Source organism: Prionailurus viverrinus, chromosome D1 (genome assembly GCF_022837055.1).
Source record: "Prionailurus viverrinus isolate Anna chromosome D1, UM_Priviv_1.0, whole genome shotgun sequence".
Lineage (NCBI taxonomy): Eukaryota > Metazoa > Chordata > Mammalia > Carnivora > Felidae > Prionailurus > Prionailurus viverrinus.
This window is the reverse complement of record NC_062570.1, coordinates 106,394,963-106,411,176: the sequence shown is the minus strand read 5'-3', so window position 1 is coordinate 106,411,176 and position 16,214 is coordinate 106,394,963. Positions and strand designations below refer to the sequence as shown.

Genomic DNA, 16,214 nt, shown 5'->3' with positions numbered 1-16,214 from the left:
TTGAGGGGAAGTGGAGGGGTGTCCGGATGGAGGGTGGGGTGGGGGCAGGTTTGAATGCCAGACGGGGAAGGAGGTGGCACTGGGTGTCCTAGGTCGAGTTCCAAAAGCAGACCCTGAGATTCTCAGGCGAGGGGTTTATGCAGGGTGGGGGTGGGGGGGAGGCAGGGAGCCCTCTGGAGAAAACTGTAGGGGAGAGAGGAAAGCCAGGGAGCAGGGACAGAAGCTAAGTAAGTTGTGGCTTTAGGAGTGTCTAGCTCCAGGCTGATGGCTTGAAGTCTGATGGAGGAGCTCTGTGACCGGCACCCCACAGGGGTCCTGCCCAGAAGCAAACGGGCTGGGCGGGCTGGGCCGTTTTGCCCCCACAGGGCTTTGGCTACTACCCCACCCCAGCTGGAGGAAGAGCGCATACCTTCCAGATGTCGCCGGCTGAGGCGCCTCCCATCCGCCAAAGGCAGCCCCAGAGAAGCAGGCGGCCGAGGGGTGGGTGCCCCTGCTGGTTCATCAGGATGGGGTGGGGAGCGGGGCGTGTTGTGGCATCTGCTCCCAGGGGCCACCCTCAGGTCGGGACATGGGCCCTCCGGCTGGCTGCCTCTGGTCCTGAGGAGCTATAGAGACCCAGGCCCAACCAGTTATCTCCAGTGATGCTGCGGGAGCCCAGAGTGGTCATGGGCTGGAGGCAGAACTGTGGCTCTCCCCACCTAACACAGCTGTGGCCCAGGCCTGTGGCCCATACCAGGAGGTCTGCACGGCCCAGGCCAGCACAGGGTCCGGGGACACAGCTGGTGAGCCTCTGGAGCCGGGGAGACGCCAGACTCTTTTCTGCCCCAGTGGCTCCGCAGCATAGGCCATTTGCTCCCACCTTCTCTTCCCCCTCTTTCTGTCCCTCTAACTGCATGAAATGTTGACTGTGTACCCGAGATGGGCATGGTGGGGACCAAGTCTGCTGACTGGAATGATTCTAGAACCAAAATAAAGCTGGGGCAGGAAGGAGGGGGCTTCCAGGGAGCCTTGCTCAGCCCCAAATCACCTTGGTCTCTTCTCCAGGAATCAGGGACTTGCGTGGGTTACTCGGAGTAGATTACCCTGCTGCTGGGTGCCCAGAGGGAAAGGAGACCACCACAGGGACCAATGCCATCAGACTGCTTGGGAAGCTCTAAGAGGGGGACCCTGAGTCAGGTCTGGCGAGGAGGATAGCGTTAGGGAATATCACGGAGGGCTTCCTGGTGGTATCGCTGAGTTGTCTTCAGGGCAAAAAGAAGTATAAGGTTGAAAAAGGTGGATAAGGCCTAAAAAGCATTCCTGGAAGAGAGAACAACATGCACAAAAGGGCAGGAGTGGGCAAAAACTTGGCCAGTTTGTCAACCTTGCTAGAGCAAAGTTGGGGGAGGCTGGGGAGAAGGGAGCCAGAAGAAAGGCTTAGAGGGGAGGAGGGTCGTGCAAGGTCAGCGCGTGCTGGTACCAGCCACAACCCTATCTACTTGGAGGTACCGTTGTACTGTGGTCATCCCCTTTTTTGCAGAGATGGAAACCGAAGCTCAGAGAAGTTAGGCAACTAGCCCAAGATCACACAGCCAGAAAGTCTCAGAGCAGGCATTCAAGCTCCAGCTGCCTGGCTCCACAGCTCAGGCTCTTAACCATCAAGCTACACTGTCCCCTTTCACCAAGTCCTCCAGGTGGGGCTGAGGGGCAGCGGAGAAGCCCCTGTAGATCCCAGGCTGCTCTGGTTTCTCCCTCCCCTGCCCTGGAAGATCACAGCAAGTGCTGGAGGATGATCTGGGTGGGGATTACCAGCCGCCCCCAGGAAGCCTGTGAAGAGCTCTCGTGGACTCCCCCTCTTGCTGGAGGAGACGAAAGCATGAGCCTTGCAGTGTAGGGAGGACAGTGCACCTGGTGGAGGAGAGAGGGACCCCCAGGCAGGGGAACTACTTGGTGTTGCATGTGTCCGGGGAGCCACACAGCCACACAGCCACTGGTCAGAGGAGCAGGTCAGAGGGAGGGAGGAAGAGGCTTCTGAGCGGCTTTGGAAGTGATGCGCAGGGACACCGGCGAGCGCTGCTCTTGGTCAGCGCGGGGCAGTCTGAGCTGCTTCTCCGTTTCAGGTTCATTCCGCACAGCCCAGAGTGCACTACTGACCTCTCTTTCTGCCTATACCCCCCACCCCACCCATTCTTCCCCCTCCCAGCCCTAGGCCCGTGGGCCTGCCCCCAGTGTCCCAGGCCCCCTCCATCTGGGAGCCTTCAGGGATCAGCCAAGCCGCACCCAAAAGCACAGGTATGGAGGTCAGTGACCTGACCTCGGCAGCGGCTGGGCCACACCTGCGTGTGGAGGGGCAGGGCGAGCCACTGTATCATCCGCAGCCGACTGCCGCTCAGACCTTCACTTCCTCTCTCCTGCCCCGGTCATCTATGCCTGCAGACACCCAAAGGGACAAACAGAAAGGCTAAATAAACACTAAGATTGGGCCACGAGGGCCCCTCAGCCTCTGCCCACCCTCACCCATTATCAACCTCATTCCACCCAGAAGGATCGAGAATGGGGAGGCGGGGAGAGGAGGCAAGGGCAGGAGTCCTGCCTCCCCAGCCCTGAAGTCCAGTTAAATGGTAGCTGGAGTTGAGCTGATCTGGGGGAGACCAGACAGAAGGGACCTTGGGAGAAGAGGCACTTCTGGGTTCTACCTGCCATAGTTTGGACAAGTCCCTTCCTGTTGAGAGCCTCAGTTTCCCCCATCTTGTCCCCTTCTTGTCTTAACAAGAAGAACTCTAAAGGCTCCCCACACCTCTGACTTTTGGGGATTCTGTGTGGAGGAGCTCTAAGGCCCCAAATGCCTTGGTTAGAATCTCAGCTTCTCCACGTATCAGCTGTGGGATCTTGGGCAAATTATCTGTCCTCTTTAGGCCTCAGTTTCCTCCTTTGTCAAAGGATAAGAATAATACATAATAGGATGGAATGAAATGTACACGTGCCAAGTGTATGTCACCCAGGAGATGCTCAGTAAACGTGCGGCCAGGGTTTTGGGTGAAAGAGTTCTGGCCACGGGCAAGACCTCTTGGGATCTGGTGTTTGAGATGAAAGGGAGGGGAGGGCACATAGGGAGGCGGGAGGAGCAAAGATCCCACCAAGGCATCCCAAGGGCGCATAACTGGACCTCTGAAGTTCCATCCACCACCGGCACCCACGTTCCCTCTCCTTCAACCACCCATACGCACCCCACGCCCCAAGGCAGGAACTCCAGGCAGAGCCCACAGCCCTCATGATGATGGTGCAGGGAGCAGAGCGGCCACATGGCGGCAGCAGAGACTCGGCTGGGGCCCCAGGGAACTCCCGGCCTCAGGGTGGATGGGGTGGGATGCCAGGTGGGCTTGAGCAGATGGAGGCTGGAGGGTGGTCACCTGTCTGCTGACCCTGCAGTCAGGTCATGCACTGTATTTACTCAACTATGCGATCATTTGTTCCTGTTTTCATTTCTCCAAGTTTGTCTATTCTTTTGAGTCAACCAATCTTCCTTCTTTCCTTCCTCTCCTCTCTGCCCCATTTTCCTTCCTTTCCCCTCTGTCCAACCAGGCAGTCAATTGGACATAGCATCTTGAGCCACAGCTGGGTGCCAGCCTGGGGCAGGCACTGCTGTCTAGGGGTACAGAGGTTGGCCTTGGTCTCTGGCCTTCAGGTGCTCAAGGCTGGGGGCTGGAAGATCCTGCCTGGCCACCTGCATCCCCAGGAGAGGATCCCATGGCAGGCCGAGGGCCAGCCTGGCCACCTCTGATGTTCTGGGGTCTGCGAGGCAGTTGCCCACTGTGCAGAGTGGCAGAAGAGCTCTGGACTTGGGACTGGTGGGGTCTCAAGGGACAGAGACACCCACAGGCCTTCAAGGATAGCCCCCCCCCCCCCCCGAAAACAGTAAACAGTACCCTGGCCAGGCAGACTGTGACCTGGGCCACCTCCAAAGTAAGCCCCAGGAAAATGGTGCTGTCCAGGGCCCAGCAGTGTCTGAGATTCAGGGAAATCCCTGGCCAACCAGAGCAGATTCCCCTTACCCGGTAACTAAGCTCCCTCCTGCAGAAGCATGAGCATAAAGTGGAGGTAAGGCTGGGGCTTCACATCAGGAGATCTGGGTTCAAATCCTGACTGTGTCTAGCTAGGCTGAGACAAGCCACTGCCTTTCTCTGAGCCTCAGTTCCCAAATCTGTTTCTTTTTAATTTTTTTTTCAACGTTTATTTATTTTTGGGACAGAGAGAGACAGAGCATGAACGGGGGAGGGGCAGAGAGAGAGGGAGACAAGAATCGGAAACAGGCTCCAGGCTCCGAGCCATCAGCCCAGAGCCTGACGCGGGGCTCGAACTCCCGGACCGCGAGATCGTGACCTGGCTGAAGTCGGACGCTTAACCGACTGCGCCACCCAGGCGCCCCAGTTCCCAAATCTGTAGAATGAAGAAAGCAGATCCCTTGCTCTGCCCACCTCACAGTCTGATGGCTGAATGAAATACTGCATACCAGGTATGATGTCGGGAGAGAGCCCTGCTGCGTGCCCAGACTCGGGTTCCAATTCAAGTTCTACCTCTTACTAGCTGTGAATCTCAAACGGGAAGTGAACCTCTCTGGCCTCCAGGTTCCTCATCTGTCAAATGGGGCTAATGATTCCCACCTGCGAAGGGACAGTGCCTGCACAGGGTTAGCAATCCATTAATGGGCGCTGTTATTATTAGGAAGTGCTCAGTGAAACTGTAAGGCATGACAGACGTCAAGGATATCATTAGAATGATTATCCCTATAGCAACCAAGGCCAAACGCCTCTGCCTGACTCTCAGCTCCCTCCACCCCCAGTCTGGCCCCACCTGCCTCCTAGCCTTGCCACCCAAAGCCTGATGACAGCATCAGTGGGGATGACGAGGCTGACAGCTGATCGTTGGGGGACTGGGCGCCTCCCAACCACTCCTTGGGGTGGGGAGCCCTGCTCCGTAGCTACACACCCAGCTCAGCACCAAGTCACTGCTCAGCCCTTTGGCAGTTTCGGGGAGGAAAGGGCACCTAAAGGGTGGGGATTTCATGAGATGCTCTCTCTATCCAGGTGAGGCTCTATTCAACCTGCTGCCTGTGGCCCTGGGTGAGCTTGGAATAAGCGTCAGGGGTCTGGGCTCTACCTCTGTGCAACGAAGACAGTGACTCCTGCCCCAGCTGCCTCTTTGGTCCACAGTGAGGTCCAATGGGGGCTCCGTGTGCTTTTCCACCTGCCCAGTTTTGTACACCACAAGGGATGACGTCATGACCTGCGTGGGGAAGGGGGTGTGAAACCCAAAGACTTCTACCCTCTCTGTTCCTTTGAGCTTCACTGAAAACAGTCAGTCCAGACTCTGGGGAGACCCTTGTGCCCATTTTCAAAAGATTTCAATTCTGGCTGCTAACAGGGGTGGGCAGTCGGGGGACAGTGAGTTTTCATTTCAGTTCTGTATTTATTCCCAGCATCCAGAGTGCTCCACTATCCAGGCCCCATTTGAACCTCAGCTTCTCCTGACACCAGCTCCCCAGCCCGACCTCACCTTCCATCACAGGGAAGGACCGCAAACCCCCCAAGGTGCCCCCTCTCTCTTGCCTCCATACTATGCATGTACCGCTCCCTCAGTTTGGAACACCTTTCTCCCTCCCCCTCAACACTCAGCCCCCTCTTCTCAGAAGGGTTTCCTGACCCCCACCCCACCTGGATAAGGAGCCCCTCTTCCCTGCTTCTGTCCTGCTGCCTGTCCCCATCTCTGTTGTAGCTCTAATCACACCGACATCCTCCCTGTCTCCCATCCTAGGCATGGGCTTCTCAGAATAGGGACTTCGTCTATGAACAGTTCAGGGTCCCCAGGCCCTTGGGCGTCAGTGGTGGTTAAATAATAGGGATCACTCACACATGGCACCAACCATGCACGAGACCCTGCTCCTCTAAGCAGTTTATAGATGGAAGGTTCCCTCAGTTTCCTTAGATTATGCCACAGCCAGAGGTGAGACAGGTGGTCAGCCACCTGCATCGAAACTTCCTGGTGCTGGCTACGGCAGGGCAGGGCAGGCCAGCCTGGCAGCACCAGCAACTGACCCATTAGGGCATGGCCGGGTCACCCCCTTCCCACCTGGCCTTCAGTATCTGGAGGAAGGATTGTGGTGTGCTCTGATTCCAGAGCCCTGGGGGAAATGCACATTCATTCATTCATTCATTCATCCAAAGTCACTGGCTCCTGTTCGGTGCCCCACCTCCTGTCCCTGCAAAGCTGGTAGGCCCACCCGGCTGACCCCCGCCCCCACCCCACCGACCGCCGCCCCCACCCCACCCCCGCCCCCCACCGCTTTCCTCCCAGGGGAAGGGGGCCAGGTGCCTTCGTCTTTCCCCGTCCACACCGCCCCCACACCCTGTCCAGCTCCTTGTCTTCTCCGCATCAGCCCCGGGTGCCCTCCCGAGGACGGAGGCAGAGTGTGGGGGAGGCCCCCTCCCGCGGCCCCGGCCCCCGCCCCCGCCCCCGCCCTCAGCAGGGGCTGCCGAAGGGCGTCCCGAGGGGCCGGCGCGCCCGCTCGCCACGCCTCCGGGCTCTCACCTGGCCCCGCGCCCCGCCCCCCGGCCGCGGGCGCGCACTTCCTCCCGCCGCCCCGCCCCTTCCACATTCCTGCCCCGCCGGCCGCCCCGCGCGCCGCGAGCCGAAGCCCGCCGAAGCCCGCCGGCCCGCGATGAAGGCCGCCCAGACCGCGGACGCCGAGGCGCCTCCGGGCGCACGGTCCGTCAAGGTGGTGCTGGTGGGCGACGGCGGCTGCGGGAAGACGTCGCTGCTGATGGTCTTCACTGAGGGGGCCTTCCCCGAGGTGAGTGGCGGCCCCCAACCCCGCCTCGCGCGCTCCCCGCCCCCAACCCCGGCCTCCCAAGGGGTCTCCCAGCGGAGTGTGGGCGCCAAGGCGTTTCTCGCTCCGCCATCGGCGGCGAGGGCCTCAGTGGTGTCATCTGCAAAGTGGCAAGAATGGCACCTACCTGGGAGAGGTGTCGTGGGACGGACTCGGGCCAGCTGGGTACCCAGCAGATCCTAAGAGAGCACTTGGTGGCGCGGCATGGCTCGGAGGGACTGAGGACACTGGAGCCACCCTTGCCTGGGTTCGAATTACGACTTTGCCACCTAAAGCTGTGCACCCTTGGGCTAGTCCCCTACCCTCTCTGTGCCCGTTTTAACCGCATCAGAGGAATAAGGATGGTGCCCACCTTCCAGGGTCACTGTGAAGGGTGAGTTAGTACGGATCAAGGGCTCACCTCTGAGCCGGCGACAGGAAAGACTCACCGAAAGTTGGCAGATGTCATCTCTTCTCCACCAGCTCTTGCCTGTACAACGGACGTGTCGTGGGCTCTGTCTTGGAGGGCCAAAGCATACCAGACTCAGGTCGGGCAGCTTGTTTGGCACCTCACTGTCCTCTAACAAACTGTGTGGCCCTCAGTAACTTGCTTAGCCTCTCTGAGCCTCTGTTTCCTCACACAATCTCATAGGGCAGGAGACTTAAGAGTGGTGGCGAGGCAGAATTAAGGTAAGGCTGAGAGACAGCCCCTGTGTACCTGGCACATCCTGGACGCTCTGGGCACGTGGGCCCTCAGTCCTTCCCTAGCATGCTCATTGACTGTCTACGCGGACTCACAGGCACCAGGACAGGGGCTGGACCCACTCACTGTGCCACCTCTCAGCCCAGTTCTCCTGGGAGTCCGGGGGTTTGCTTCCAGCATTTCTTCTCCCTCCTGCCTGTCCCAGCATCCTCCAAACCCCTGGGTTTGCTCAAGCCGTGGGAGTCCGAAGGGGGGAGGCAGGAGAGGCCAGGCCTGGTAAAAGTGTCAGACCTTCCTTTCCACTGTGGCAGCATCGAGCCAACTTTTGCTTTGTGGTTTATGGAGCTGACGTCACCTCCGCTGGCCAGTCACATTTTTAAGTTGGGTTGGACAAGTTTCTGGGCCCCCACATGCTGCGCATGGGAACCCAACAATTACGACATGGTGGGGAGAGTGCCCACAGAGGGACCAGGCCAGCCAGGGTCCAGGAGACCAGCTGGGAGGAGTATCTTGGGCTCTGAGACATCCCTGATGGCAAGGCTCATCCTGATTCCAGAGAGGTCGCGGTGTGGAAATGGTCGTCTGGAAGTTGATGGAATGTGCGTTTTGAAGGATAGGCTGGAGCTGGCCAGGAGAAGGGAGGACATGCTTGTCACCAGGGGGATGGACCTGACCTGTCCTCATCTGTTTAGGGACCCCTCTGTCTCCAGGCCCAAGAAAGACCTTTCCTTTTAAGAGAACTACAAGGTCCAAGTGCTGGAAAGGCCTCATGTTACAGGTGGGGAAAGTGAAGCCAGAGCGACAGTCTTGCCTTAGGGAGCCCAGTGGTGGCAGTGCAGGTCAGGAGCCCAGTCCTCCCCGCCCCTGACCAGAACACTCTTCATAGCCCCCAGTGCTCTGCCTGCCAGACCAGCCTTCTGCTCCTGCCCCTGAACTCCTCCTCCTGGCAGCCCTCCAAGCTATGGGAGCCGGCAGCTAGAAGACTTGGAGTCCCCCAAAGAGCAGAGAGTAGGCTGGGATTTAAAGGGGCCTCAGTGACTCTTGTCTGTCTGTGGCCCAGCCTTGGGGCAGGGGAACAGAGTAGAGAGAGCTCCTGAGGCAGAGGAAGTCCAGGCTGGGCACCAGCCTCTGCCCAGTCCTGGCTGACATTTGGCTCAGCAACCATTCCAAAGCCCAGAGGTCCCATGGAGGAGTGGGGAGGGGAGGGGGCAGAGAGCACCAGCCCTACCTTCCAGAACCAGCTGAGCCCCTCCTGGTCCACACAGGGACTCTCATGGGTCCCTGACTCTCTTCTCGACCTACGTTCTCCTGTCCTATAATGACCCATCTGTCTGTCTGTGAGCCCCATGAGGACAGATCCAAGCCTGAGTCATCTCCGCCCTAGTCTAGCTCAGGCCTCACCCTGCCATCCTGGCTGAGGACAGCTTAACAGATAAGATTAGGCACTTAATGGTCAGAGTGACCCTGCCTGGTGGTTCAAAGAACACAACAGAAGGTGTAAAAGTCTCCAGGATGACATTGCAGAGTAGGGGGGAGGGTTGTGACAGTTCCAAGCCCCGGGAGCAACCCAGCCACGAAGCCTGGAATGGGGCTTTCCTACCCATTCCTGGCACCAGGGGCCAGAGAGTCGGTGACCTCAGGAAAAGGCACATGACCGGGGACCTCTGGAGCCAGAAAGACCTGACTCCATCCTTAGCCAGCTGTCTAGTATGTTACCTCAGGCAATTCACTTCCCTCCTCTGTCCTCATCAGGAAAATGGGAATAGTGCCCACTTCCCAAGGATGCAAGGGTCAGGGACAGTACGCATGGAGGGCCACGCGTAGTAGATGCCTAGAAAATGTGCACGACGCTGTCATCTCCACAGGCATTTGCAAGGTACTGACACGTGTCTCCCAAGAGCTTTGTGGCAGGTTGCCCTCCACGTCACATCAGGAGGGGTCCTGCCACAGGTGAGTGGGTGAGTGGAAGCAGGTGTCAGTGCCCTCCACGGTGATAGGTGGGGGAGGGGCGCATCACCTAGAGGGATGGATGGCAGCTGGCGCGGACATTGCCCCTGGCGACCAGCTTTCTAAGTAGTGGGCATTTATGCTGGGCCTTACCTGCCAGCCGGTCTCCCCTACACTAAAAAGGGACACTCTTCTTTAACCAGAGAGGGGACGGGCCCAAAGTCACACAGCTGGTGAGGGCCAGAGCCAGTCCTGAACCGGGAACATCTGATTCCAAAGCCAGTGCTCCTAGCCACCAAGTCATGCTGCCTCCCACCAGACAAAGGGCCTGAGGGGAGGGGGCCAGGGCAGGGGGGTGCTGGGGAGGTGGGTGGAGCCCTCGTCTGTACCTACTAGTAGAGAGAGTGACAGGTGGCTAGGGTCCAGGGCGGATTGAACCCCTATCCCAGGGTCATCCTCGACTTCCCCATCTGCCCACTTTGGGACTCACCTTTCTCCATCCTCCCCCTGTGCCTTCCCACGTGGCCTGGAGGACCGCACTGACCCACCACTAAGGGGCCGCCCCTCCAGGCAGCCAGGGCCTGACTCAGAATGCCAGCGGGCAGACAGGCAGGCAGGCCTGAAGTCCTCCTGAGTCACAGGCAGCTGGGGGCCCCACCTGGCATTGGAAGTGGGGAGGACAGGGTCTCCCTATGCTGTGATCCCACCAACCAACCCTGAGCAAGCGAGTGAGGCTTGGGGGCCCAAGACGTAGCTGGTCTAGCTTCCCACTCCAGCCAAGGGCTTGTGTTGTGGTAGAGTTTTGACAAGCTCCTCACCTGTTGCTCAGACCCTATCCGTAAAAGCTTCCCCTTCTCATTTCTGCATTTTGTCCGTGCACAAAACCCACCCTGTTTCCATTCACCCAGCCTTTATGGAGAAGGAATGCAGTCAGGCTCTCGGCCTGGGCAGGAAGGGCATGTGGTCTGGGTGACTTCCTCCTGATGCCCGCAGGGCAAATAAGAAAGGCAGAAATAGAGAGGGTGTGGGAACGGTTCCAGAAAGGCATCCTGGGGGACGTGGCATGGGGCAGGGGCCTGAGAGGTTGAGAGACAAAGCAGGGACCCTCCCCCCCCCAAAAGCTACAAGCTCCCCAGGGCACACAGTGAGCCTTGTTTATTACTTGTTCCCCAATATCCAGAGCTAGAGAAGGTGCTGATGTTTACTGAATGAATGTATGAACGAACGAATGAATGAATGAACGAACGAACAAATGTAGGTTAATGTCATTCTAGGAGGAGGGGACAGAATGAAGGAAGACTCAGAAATGGGACAGTCCCCCATCCAGGGGGACAAAGATAAAAATAACAGTGGCTGGCATGTGTAGAGTGCTTATTTTGTGCCAGGCTCTGCACAGAGCCTCTCACTGAATCCCTACAGCAGCACCCTGCATTCGGTGCTTTTAATATTCCCACTTCACCGTCAAGAAGGCCGGGGAGGTTCAGGGCCTTGCTGGGGCAAATAGTTAGGAGGAAGCGGCAGCTCCAGGCCTCAACCCTGCTGGCCACAGCCTGCTTCCCGGAGACTGTCTCCCTCACACCGTCAGACTCCCAAAGCGGAGCTGTGCTGCTGGCATTCGTGGACTCTCTCTGGCCTGGGCAGTGCGGGCCACCCTGCTTCAGAAGCTGTCCTCACAGCCTGCATCTTGTCCCCTTCTTCCTCAGAGCTACACCCCCACTGTGTTTGAGCGGGTCACCGTTAATCTGCAAATGAAGGGCAAACCCCTGAACCTCCAAATCTGGGACACAGCAGGTGGGTATGCAGGGCTGCGAGGGCGGGAGGGGAGCCTCACATGCCCAGAAGCCAAGCCCTACTCCTTTCCTTCTGAACCAGGGAGGCCAGCCAATCACCACGGGACAGGTGTTGGCCAGGGTTAGGGTCCCCAGGAACCCGAACCTACTTTGCTTCTGCGCCTGTGTCTGCTGCCTCCCCCAGCCCAGGGTAGCCAAGTGCATCCTGCAGACAAGGGGGAATCCAGAGCGCTTTCCTCTCAAGGGGTGAACTGTTCCTGGCCTCCTGAGCATTCCACCTTGGCTTTAGCTTCCGTAAGAACTGCCTGACTTTGACCTCTGCCCTCCAGCTTCCTGACCTCGCCTACATGAGGGTGCAGTCACATCCATGCCAGAGCTGACCGCTAACCCCAGAGAGGCCCAGCAGCCCCCTTAGCGTCATGCATGCGCCAAGGTGCCTTTGCCCAGGGTCCTACCGCTTCTTAGTCCTCAGCCCCATGCCCGGGGCAAAGCAGGCTTCTGCGGGATGGGCTCAGTCCCTGCAGACTGGGCTTCCGCCCTCCCCTCCGCTCCTTCCGGAACAGGGCTCTCTCAGCAAGCGGTGTCACCCAGGCCAGGGCTGGCACATCCCACGGGCAAGCCAGGGGAACACTGCCCCGAGGGAGACATTCACGTGGAATGACCAGCTAAGCACTGAATCTGCTAAGACCTTGAGGCACACAACCAGGCCCTGATCCAGACGCCCCTGTCTGGTGGGATGACCTCCCTGATGTTGGGGGAGATCTGGAGGGAGTGACCGCCCCCACTCTCCGCAGGACAAGTTGACTATGACCGCCTGCGGCCCCTGTTCTACCCTGACGCCAGTGTCCTGCTCCTCTGCTTTGATGTAACCAGCCCACACAGCTTTGACAACATCTTTAACCGGGTAGGTACCAGGGACTTGGGGAGGTACAGTCCCCATAACCAGGCCACTCCGCTCTGCCCCCACCCTTGACTCAGCAGACTGCCAGAGTGTGGCAGGCCCTGGATGGCATCCAGTCCAGCATCTTTAGCATATATATGGGGAAACCGAGGCCCAGAGCGAGGGCAGCAACTTGCCAGAGGTGCCATAGGGATTTGGTGGCAGGGTCTGGCCTCACATCCCCAGTCCAGTGCTCCTTGCCTGCTCTATACTGGACTCGGAATGCTGTGGCTCTTTCCATGGTGACCCTGCCTGAGAATACTGGATGACTCAGGGGCCCCTGCGTCTCCCCAGCCTGGGCCTGCCCAAAGATGCATGAATGGTCAGCTTCTGGCAGCTCAGCCCCCTTCTGTGTGACCGCTAGCTTTTAGCAGCCTCCCCAACTACCCACCCCCCAGGTATGCCGGGGGTTCCCAAGGCTTCTCCCTGCCCCCAGGTGTCAGGGATGTGGTCCCTGGAGCTTTTCTGCTCCTACCCCACTGCTGCCAGGCCTCCACGTGAACTGTGTGCTTCAGGGTTCCGGAGCACAGCTGGTGACAGCGTCAGTAACATTAACCACAGTGACGATGATAATATTTATTGAGAACTTTCCTTATGCCACGCACCGTTGTGGGCGGGCACTTCCACACGCTCACTCGTTTACTCCATCTAACAACCTGATGGAGCCCATAGTGGTATTATCTCCAGAATGGATCCGTTGCTCCAAGATACACATCTATTCAAGTGGCAGCCTTGATGGGGCCTCCCGGGTGGCGCTGTTGGTTAAGCATCTGACTGGCTCAGGTCATGATCTCGCGGTTTCTGGGTTCAAGCCCCGCATCGGACTCTGTGCTGACAGCTCGGAGCCTGGAGCCTGCTTTGGATTCTGTGTCTCCTTGTCTCTCTGCCCCTCCCCCACTCGTGCTCACTCACGCGCACTCTCTCTCTCTTTTTCTCTCTCTCTCTCTCTCTCAAAAAATGAATAAATATTTAAAAAAATTTTTTTAATTTAATAAAAATAAAGTGGCAACACATCTGTGCACCAGGCACTGTTCTAGGTGCTGGGGCCCTAGGAGAGGTGGTGGGTGGTGGTGGCTGTGACCAGGGTGCTAGCAGGGGGCGTGGTGAGAGGTGGGTGGGTATAGACCCTGTTTGGAAAGCCATCAGGATTTACAGATTGGATGTAGGTGGGAGAGATGCCTTGACCAGAGCAAGTGGAAGGTAGCCTTGCCATTTCCCCCCGCTGAGATGAGAAGGAACAAGGGGTGGGCGAGGAGGTGGGAGATGGGGGCCTGTTGGACATCCCAGTGGAGGGCCAGGTAGACAGGCGGAGGTCTTAGTCTGCCGTTCCCAGGAGAGGGCCAGGCCGGGCTGGGCAGATCCATTTGGGGACTGCTAGTGGGGAACAGCTTTGGACAAGATGGGGTGGGGGTGGGGAGGACCCCTGGAGACCCAAGGAGAAGAACCAAGAGAGCAGGGTCCTAGGGCAAAGCGCCACCCAGGTCGTAGAGGAGGGAGAGATCCCTGGCTGGTGCCAGGGCTCAGGTAGGTTGAAGACTGAGGATTCACTGTTGGATTTAGCAAGGTGAAGTCACGGTGGAGACCATTTTTGGAGACTGTTTTCAAGTGCAGTTGTGTGGAGGGGGTTGGGGTCTGGGGAGTCAGCCCAGGACCCCACCTGGGCCCCATCTGTCTCCAGGAGCCAGACGGTTTGATGCCAGTATTTTTCCAGAACACAAACTGAGCAGGCATGCACTTCTGGAAATATAAAGCCCCCGTATCCAGATTCTAGACTTCCCAGTCGTTGTCCAGGCTGGAATAACCAGGCCCCGGAGCCTCACATTCCAAAGAGCAGCTGACACAGAACAGAAGTGTTCCCTCCGACAGGCAAACAGCTGCTGCATCCATTTTGTGAGCTGCTTTATTTTTAAAGGATGACTTATTTCCTTATATATCTTACCCAGCTGGGAGGTGGACTTGGGAGCCCTTACCTTGCAGAGTGGCAGGATTCTAGACCAGGTGGGAGCAGGGCTCTGGGCCCCAGCCCCTGGACTCAAATCCTGCCACTTCTAGCCGTGTGGCCAAGGCCAAGTTACACAGCCTCTCCGAGCCTCAATTAGTGCATCTGTACAATGGGACTGATGATAGAACTTGCTTCACAGGGACTTGGGGGATTGATGATATCATACATGTGAAGTCTTAGACCCTAGCTCAGAGTAGTTCTCCCTAAATGTTGGCTGTACTGATGATCACCACTGGAGTCTGCCTGGGGAGCAGGAGAGTGACCCATCCTCCCCATCTGCAGAAAAGAACAGTCCCTATGACTAATACACACCTGCACTGCCCCCCTCCCCGCAGTGGTACCCAGAGGTGAACCACTTCTGCAAGGAGGTGCCCCTCATTGTCGTGGGCTGCAAAACGGACCTGCGCAAGGACAAGTCGCTGGTGAAGAAGTTGCGGAAAAATAGACTGGAGCCTGTTACCTACCACAGGGTAGGAAACTCTGCCCAGGGGCCCGGTTCTGGGGGTGGGGGGAACTTCTGGGTACGCTGATGTAGCCCAGCCTGTCAGCAGGGCCAGACATCCAGCACACTTAAGAGTGGGTCAGGGCAGGGGTCATCTTAGAATTGCCTGGGCTTGGAAGTGGTACCTAGAACACTCTGGAAGGTTCTGCCTATGGAAGAGAGAGCCAGTGGTGTGCACATTCAGATAATCCTACCCATCCACTTCACAGATAGGGAACCTGAGGTCTGGAGAAGAACCCTTAGCTCTTCTGCAGGCCCCTCTCTGCCACATACCTGGGAAGTCAATTAGTTGGTGCCTTGAGAGGCAGGGACCCATCCTGGAGCTGAGGCAGGAAACCCAACGAAGCCACGAGAGTGCTTGGTCAAGATCGGGGGCAGGAGCTGTAGGGGTCCTAGAAAAACTCGCCTTCCACTTTTGTCCTGGAGACTCCCTAGGATGACCACGAGGGCTGCGGGGAGGTGGGACGTGAGGCCCCCAAGTCCTGTACCTCACGGCAGCCCTGTGCACTCTCTCTGTTAGGGCCAGGAGATGGCGAGGTCCGTGGGCGCAGTGGCCTACCTTGAGTGCTCGGCCTTGCTCCAGGAAAACGTCCACGCGGTCTTCCAGGAAGCAGCCGAGGTGGCCCTGAGCAGCCGCAGTCGCAACTTCTGGAGGAGGGTTACCCGGAGCTTTTGTGTGCTGACCTGACATCTTGAGGCCTTCCCTGCCCCCACCACCCCAGCAGCATAGGAAGGAGCTGGGTGCTGACCTTCTTTCTGCCCACTTGACTGGGCTAGACCCAGTCCCCAGGCTGTGACCACCGAACTGCACCTCAAAATAGATGGACACCATGAAGGCCGGGCACCGGACCCTGGGTCTGTGGTCCCTGGACTGGAGCGTAACCCCCCTGAGGCCTGAGGAAGGGGATTCCAGAGCCCACCAGCCCTGTGAGGGCTAGCCCTGGAGTGGCCTAGAATGACTACCAGACGCCCAGCCCCCAGCCTGGACCGCACAACCCGAAGCAGCCTGTGCAGCCTGGTGCCGCCTAGCGGCTGTTCCCAGGGCTGCACCTTCAGGACCTTGCCCTTCTAGGAACCTGGGTCAGAACTCACACCTTGCCCTTCCCCCTTCCCCCTTCCCCCTTCCCCCTTCCCCCTTCCCCCTTCCCCCTTCCCCCTTGCCCCTTGCCCCTTGCCCATCCAGTGGTAACTATAACAAGTAAAACAACATCTTTTGTCAGTTATATCATGTCTCTTGCTTTACACGCATGTTCCGTAGCAGGTAAGAATTCACCACCTGTAGGCACTGGAGGGGAACCTCCTGGATCCAAACCTGGCTTTGTCACCTTAGGACCTTGGGCAAATTACTTCCACCCTCTGCATCTCAATATCCTCATCTGTGAAATGGGACCAATCACAAATGATGTCATGGAGCCTTTAGATGAGTAAGGGCCTCATGAGACACAGGCAAAGAACTTAGCAGGTGCCTGGCACACAGTAAGTGCTCACA

General features: G+C 58.1%; 1 protein-coding gene across 1 annotated transcript; it reads left to right on the top strand.

The window, feature by feature from the left end:
- Positions 1-6,633: 6,633 nt before the first annotated feature.
- RHOD (ras homolog family member D) lies at positions 6,634-15,948 on the top strand. Its single transcript, XM_047823852.1, has 5 exons — positions 6,634-6,826; positions 11,195-11,282; positions 12,076-12,185; positions 14,559-14,693; positions 15,246-15,948. The coding sequence occupies exons 1-5, from the start codon at positions 6,695-6,697 to the stop codon at positions 15,411-15,413; spliced, it is 633 nt and encodes a 210-aa protein (XP_047679808.1). The 5' UTR covers positions 6,634-6,694; the 3' UTR covers positions 15,414-15,948.
- The last annotated feature ends 266 nt before the right edge of the window (positions 15,949-16,214 follow it).

What these genes read in the sequence shown, in the direction of transcription:
- RHOD (XM_047823852.1), top strand. Translation starts at nt 6,695, where the DNA reads ATGAAGGCCGCCCAGACCGCGGACGCCGAGGCGCCTCCGGGCGCACGG. An exon ending in TTGACAACATCTTTAACCGG is followed by an intron (nt 12,186 to 14,558) that starts GTAGGTACCAGG and finishes CCCTCCCCGCAG; the next exon opens with TGGTACCCAGAGGTGAACCA. An exon ending in AGCCTGTTACCTACCACAGG is followed by an intron (nt 14,694 to 15,245) that starts GTAGGAAACTCT and finishes TCTCTCTGTTAG; the next exon opens with GGCCAGGAGATGGCGAGGTC.